General features: G+C 39.0%; 1 protein-coding gene across 1 annotated transcript in view; it reads right to left on the reverse strand.

Moving 5' to 3' along the window:
- Positions 1-2,724: 2,724 nt before the first annotated feature.
- The window catches only part of slc50a1 (solute carrier family 50 member 1), a 4,999-nt gene continuing 605 nt past the window's right edge, over positions 2,725-7,118 (reverse strand). The window contains exons 2-6 of the mRNA XM_010729849.3: positions 7,034-7,111; positions 6,820-6,943; positions 6,567-6,728; positions 3,889-4,008; positions 2,725-3,807 (exon numbers count right to left, since the gene is read on the reverse strand). Of these exons, the coding sequence (XP_010728151.3) occupies positions 3,700-3,807; positions 3,889-4,008; positions 6,567-6,728; positions 6,820-6,943; positions 7,034-7,111 (592 nt within the window). The 3' untranslated portion in view covers positions 2,725-3,699. The remainder of the gene's footprint in view (positions 3,808-3,888; positions 4,009-6,566; positions 6,729-6,819; positions 6,944-7,033; positions 7,112-7,118) is intronic.

Here is a 7,118-nt window from a genome sequence, read left to right on the forward strand (position 1 = left end):
TGTCTGGCTGCAGACTGCATGTTAGCAGAGGACTTTGTTGTGTGTAATTACGGGGGAAAACAAAACCATAGATCAGAATTCGCCCCGAAATGACAAAAATAGACATCTGAACGCACACATGGTGTTTGTGGGGGGAGAGACTGTGGGAGTGTCCGTGCACGACGCCGCATACTATGCATACAATGTGTACAGTATATTCCTGTTTAAAGGGATGTGGGCACAAGTACAAGAGTCAGCTTGAGTGTGTTGTGTTGTTTAAGGAGACAGTCTCTACTACAGGAAACAGAGGGATCCTGTTTGTGACTTGTACTCATTGTTCAGCTGATATTTCCCCCCTCTACACCCCTACACACACACACACACACACACACACTCATACACAAAATACAGCACCCCCCTCCACCCGTCCCTATTTGGCTGTCGACCAAAGACATGTACACATCAGCTTGAGGACCATGCTTTGATTTCCTGCCTAACACTTACCACGTTGTCTCTTCACAATAAAGCCCCAGTCTGTAATGAAGGGTGTGTCCGACCAGCCTATCTGACTCCATGCATTGTCCCTCCAATCTTATTGATGTCTGTTTCTTTTTTTTTTTGCTAGACGAACAGACAACACCTAACACTCCCTTATCTTCTCCTGAACTTATCATTCACTTTTCTTCTGGCTAAACTTTCCCTCACCTTTTCCTACAAAATGACTAACTTGTATTTACAGGGTTGTTTACCAGAGAACGATGCCTCATATTTCTGGCCAAGAGCAGACCTGATTAGACTGACTCACTTGTCTGCACCATCCTGTACCGGCTTGTTTTTTAATACACTTTTTTTTTAAATTGAACTTTTACCTCATTATACAGAACAAATCCATAAAAAGAAAAAAAAAAGTTTTACTTTTTGTTTCCATGCACTCTTTCTTTCTGTTTTGTCAGCTGCAACATTTTGAGCCACACTAGTACTGGATACCAGTCTGTCAGTAGGTACAACAATCAGGTCCAGACTGAAATATGTCAACAACCGTATAGTATTTCAAATGAATACAGATAACAGAGGAATTCAGTGCTAATCTTTCTTCAGAGTTTTCATATCTTAAGATTATCATTTGGACGTCATCATGTTTTGCAGTCCAGACACAAAGATCCAAACTGAAATATCTCAACAACTGTTGGAAGGATTGCCATGAAATTGTGTACACAGTCACTGACAACAGAGGATGAATCCTTCTGACTTCTGCGACACCCTGACCTTTCCTCTCGTGCCAACGATTGGTAGAAGTTTTCCCTTGTCCAAATATCTTAGCATCTCCTGGTTGGATTGGGGGGAAAAAAAAAAAAAGGTAGCGTCATTCATTATTCCATCAGTCATATCAGCAACCTACGTGTGAGAGATAGCGTACCTGCGATTGGCAAAGATTTAGGTGGAATTTTCGTTGTTGTTCCTGCTTGTCTGAGGAGTGTCAGTTACAAGCAGAAGACAGAGCCAGATACTAGTTCAGAGACTAACACAGTGTAAGGTTAGCAGCTGTTGTTTTGGTACAGGCCTCGGTCCAGAGTAGCCTGTGTAAATCATATCTGATGTATCTCACCTTCTTACTACAATATTCACTTTAGAGATGCCCTGATTTTTTATCTAGCACCATGATCGGGTCAAACTTTTAATTTGTTTAATACTTTTGTTTATGACTAAACAAGACTATCAGCCTAAACTGTACTTGTGTTAAGTGCTAAAGCGTCATATCGGTGATGTCACTCAACCTCAACATTTTTATTTTAAATGTTATTTATACAAACTCAGTACAGTTGTCATGAACAGGGAGATTAGCTATAGAGACCAAACCATTTTTTTGTACCAGACTGTAAACATGTTTATTTCTGCTGTGAAGTTGGACATTTTAATATGGGGGCTTATGGAGACCGACTGAGCAAGTGTATAATATAGTGCAACTGTACCGAGTCTGTTTAATCTGAATCTTTTTAACATGGTGAATATGGTAAACATTATAGCAAACAGAATGTTAGCATTGTCACTATGACCATGCTGACGGTGGTGCCAGCATGGCTGTAGAGTCTTGTTTGTTTTGTTTTTATTATTATTATTATTTTCATTATATTACATCAAAGCTATAGAACAAACAAAAACGTATTGTTGTCCCAGGTTTTAGTGTTTCCCACCTCTGTCTCAGTTCATTCTCCCCTTCTTTTCTTTCTTGTTCCCTCTTTCAACTCTAGCTCATTTATCTCCCACCTCCAGTCCTCTCAGCTTAGCTTTTCTACATAACACTCAATTCCAACACAATACTGTGTTGTGTCTGTGTGTTTTCGCTGTCAGGGGCAGGCTCTTTGAGCTCAGGCCAATGTAACACACACACACACACACACACACACTCACACACATGGGATGAGAACCTCTGGCGTGGCCTTTCCCACCACTGCCCTCTCTGTATCAACACACTCACACAAACAAGCTCACTCGCACTGCTGCACCATCAAACAAGCTTTTGTCTCTTCTTGCACAGCAACCCCGAATCCCTCTCACACACACTTATCTCCACACATCTGCATGTAAGCTCATTACTGCGTCCAAAACAAAACCTCCAAACTACAGCACAGATCTTCCTGCTTCAAAGAGTCAAGTGCAACTTTCTCACACACACACACACAAAAAAAGAATCATTCATGTCATCCATGTTCACAGCTTAATAAGCAATCAGCAAACAGACATCTTGATTGTTAAGATACAAATTTATTCACGTGGCACCTTTAAAGACCTTACATCCATCAGAAGTGTAGCGAATCAGCACTGACACTCAGCTGTTTCATTTGCATAACATATGTTCTTATTACAGAAAATAATGAGAAAATTAACAAAACTCTATTACCCATGACACCCATCACACACACACATCATTTATTCTTGTAAACAAATCCTGTGGTGTTAATTTCTTATTTTGTATCTAATCTCATATACAAGAGCTTATAAAAATAACATTAATAATATAGTTAGACAGTATTTTATCTTGGACCGTACTCAGTCTGTATCAAAAAGACGAAAAATATATAGAAAACAATTCTGAACAAATATAATTTACCTCCACGGATATGACTCAATATTCTGGCTGCACAGTGATAGTGAGACATGCGTACCAACTCTGAAGAGTTATGAAATCACCATTGCCTCACCAGGCTGTGTGGAAAAATATGAAACTATACACTACATTATTCCATACAGAAGTACCAGGGAAGAGCAACTATATGTAATATTAAAATAGCAGCCAGAAAAGTTACAACTCCACAAAATCTTTGGCTAGTATGAGGTGAGGAAGATTTGATTCAATTCACCGGACTGTGAACAGATAGTAAGTCTCCTGACGTGTTGGTAGATCAGAAAATGCCATTGATTTTTAATGACAACCAGGATCTAACACAAGGCACTTAAAGGACACACAGAACTGCAGAAAAAAAAAACTGAAGACATCATAATTCTTCCACCTAACTGAGTAACAGATATACCTCCCCGAAATGATTATGTCACCAATCACAAGACATTATGCCCACTTCACTTGTGTCATTCAAGAAAAGTTAGTTTCCCTCCACTCTGTCTCTTTGTATGATTAAAAATACAAGACGAGCGATGGCACAGCTTTGCTGCAGCCCTCCATGGATTCAACAGATCGGTGTCAGCCCACCTTCTTTCATATCCTCATATAAGCAGAGGCTTATAGGAAGGTGAGCTCTGATTAACAGATGCAAATCTCCAAAACAGATATAATCGGATGAGGCTCGTGATGATTCCTGGTGAGTTTGGAACCTGGAATGAACACAAACAGGTTTAAGTTTGGTTGAAAACTGTGTTTACCAGTGTGACGCAGGTGCAGTCACTCTTACTTACCACAATATAGTAGTCGTTCAGCTGGTAGCCGTAGAGGACCCAGGAAGTTGAAGTGAACAAGGTGGCTACAGTCAGAGGGAAGGACAAGCACTGCACATTACCACTGCGCAATATTTCTACCTAAAAGGGAGGACAGAGAGAGAACAGTACCAATCAATTAAAAGAATGCTTCTATAGTAATTATTTAAGTTTTTATATTAACAATAGATTAAATGTCTATATGTAATATCAAAGCTCTACATGGAGTTTTAGCATCCTTCAGCTCATTGTTGTCCATTCTCATCGGTGGTAGTATCATCCTGGCTTTTTTTGTCCTTTTGGTCTAGCTATCCTTCAGTTAAAAACTATATATACGATATTTTGAATGTAGACGATTTTTATATATGTGATGATGTATCTGATATAATGTGAATATTGAGATTTTGATTTTTGTATTATTTATTTCTGTACATTTTGCATTGGTANTGTTACGGTAAGATATTTTGAATGTAGATGATTTTTATATATGTGATGATGTATCTGATATAATGTGAATATTGAGATTTTGATTTTTGTATTATTTATTTCTGTACATTTTGCATTGGTAATCGTGTTTGGGTGTTTGTCAGCCTGGTTAGGAGGATTAACGCCAACTGCCTCCACACAGCTTGTCAATCTAATGATGCATAAATATACATCTGTTTTGTCTGTTTTTGAAGGTTTTTGAAGGTTGATGTTTTTTTCGTGGTTATTGTGTAGTTATAGATACTTCTGTCCGTTTTATTTTCTGTCTGTTTATTGTGTTTTTGTTTTGGCCTCTTCTACTTTTGTTTTTCTATCTTGCTCTTCTTCAAGTGAATTTCCCCATGGTGGGATAAATAAAGTATATATCTAATCTAATCTAATCTAATCTAATCTAATCTAATCTAATCTAATCTACATACATACTGTCAGACTTTAATACATCCTGACCTGACAAAGATCCAAGTGTGATTGAAATGTTCTCTTTATTAAACTTCTGTAGCAGAAAGTGTGCGGGTGAAACAGGAGTGTGTGTCTGCAGGATATGTAAATAAGCAATTGTTTGCTATGCCAAAAGTATATGGTGATTATACTCCAATGTTGTCTTAACAGCTTGTTCGACTGCCTTCAAGTTGCTCCAGCCCAAAAAATAAATGAATAAAAAATAAAAAAAACATTTTAAAAAATCTGATATTCAGACCCACTTCATGCAATTGACCAGTTGTGGTGATGTGACAAAGTGTGCTGGGCTTGAACTCAAACTATTTCTGTCACATTTGCATGTACAAACAAGTGCAACACAATGAATGCCTTCTAGTATAGACTGTTTGAATATGTACGCCAGTCACGCTCCTCTCTACGATGGCAGGCTTTTCACCCTGTTTTCAAGTGTGCCCATTCGAAACATCTTTAAACACTTTGGACTTGCGACATAGTTGGAAGAACCATTATACAAACTAGTTCTTGTCAAGCATAATCTACCCGCCACACAGAGATCTGGATACACTGCTACCACAAGGATTCATGAGAGACGAGCAGTCAGATCAGATCAGACAAGTTGTAAACAACATATTCAGAGATAAAACCTAGAAGTCTGCAATTAAACTGTGATGGATGTCACCATTTTCCTTCCTTTTTTTGTTCCATATACACTTATCTAATCTGGGTGTTTGTTTAAAACCTATATAATTATCCAAAAGCATGTTTTTCTTTCTTCACTATCTGGTTTCCTTCGCCACATGCCCGGATCTCAGCAATCAAAAAATGACCCAGACAACAAAAGTGAGACACAAGTTGTGGTAAACTGGATCTTCTCTTAAAAAACACAAGCACATCTGGAATATTTAGGTAAAGATAGTCTCCGTGAGGATGGCTTAAGATAGATAGATTATCTATCTTTTTGGTATATTTGGAATAATTCTGATTAATGCATTGACAGTGTGCCAATATAAAATCACGTAAACCTGTAAGGAGAAAACAGCACGTAACCAAGGGAATGGGACACAAACAGAAAGAGATGGAGAATAACAGGAAGAGACACATGAGGGAAAGAAAGGCAGGAAACTGACTGGGGGTCATTCGGAGCTATGAGGCAGATGGAGGGAAGGAGACAAACAGGATGGAAGACAGAGAACAAGACGAGATGACACAAAAAGACAAAAGGAAATAGAGACAGGGGATTTATTCCTTCATTAGGAAATAACTGCATGTGCAGAGTCAACTGAGTTAACTGAACTTCTGAGTGCATGCAAGTTCAGTCAGTCATATGGTCAGAAAGGAACACTAATGTGCTTAAAGTTGTACCTATTGAGAAGAGGGAATATTCCTTATATAACAATTACCTTAACTAGAACTGCTCCACCGGCTTCCTGGTGCGAATATGCAACTGAGTGATTGTGATCAAAATAAGCATTGCTCTCAGTGAATAAATACAAATTAAAAGGCAGGACATGTTAATTTTCCTGTCTGCTGTCAATCAATTAAGCTTATAATTGTTAGAATATTATGTATGTAATTTGATGCTGTGTATATAGACGGATAGAGAGAGGATATTTATTTATGATTATCAGACCAACTGTAACTATTATCTTTGGATCCAGTGAGACAAGTTCATTTGGCTTTTTATATGCTGTGTGTGTGTGTGTGTTGTGTTTGTCTATAATGCATGTGAGTTTTACCAGGCTGGTGAGCGGGGACATGTACATGCTGACGGTCACTACGCTGCAGGTGAGGCCTAGCTGGTTAAGCCGAGCGTCTCCTTCTGGGAGAACCGTGGTGAAGTAGAACCAACCGCAGGTCAGAACCATCCCTGCTGCTACAGTCTGGGTTGTTACCAGCCTCTGAAACACAAACAAACACACTGAGAAACAGGCACACACACACAGCACACTCAAATAAAGGTCAGATACATACACCCGAAGCCCCGCTGACCTTTTGTTTTGTGTAGTGGAAGTACACGATGATGTAAAGGATCTGGAGGAGAGCTCCAATAATGTTGACCAGGATGATCGTCCGATCGCTCTTCAGGATCCCGTAATACAACCAGCCCAGGTTACTATGGAAACAAGGCAAGCATTAAAGAGTGTGACCGGAGCATGAGGACAAAGATGATGAAAGATCAACACACACACACATACACACTCACTTAAGACATGTGGTGAGGAAAGGGAGAAACTGGATATTGTCAGCACTTTTGGATTCTCGCATCTTCTTCAGGTCGGTCCTGGAAA

This window comes from Larimichthys crocea, chromosome XIII (assembly GCF_000972845.2).
Source record: "Larimichthys crocea isolate SSNF chromosome XIII, L_crocea_2.0, whole genome shotgun sequence".
Taxonomy (NCBI): Eukaryota; Metazoa; Chordata; class Actinopteri; family Sciaenidae; genus Larimichthys; species Larimichthys crocea.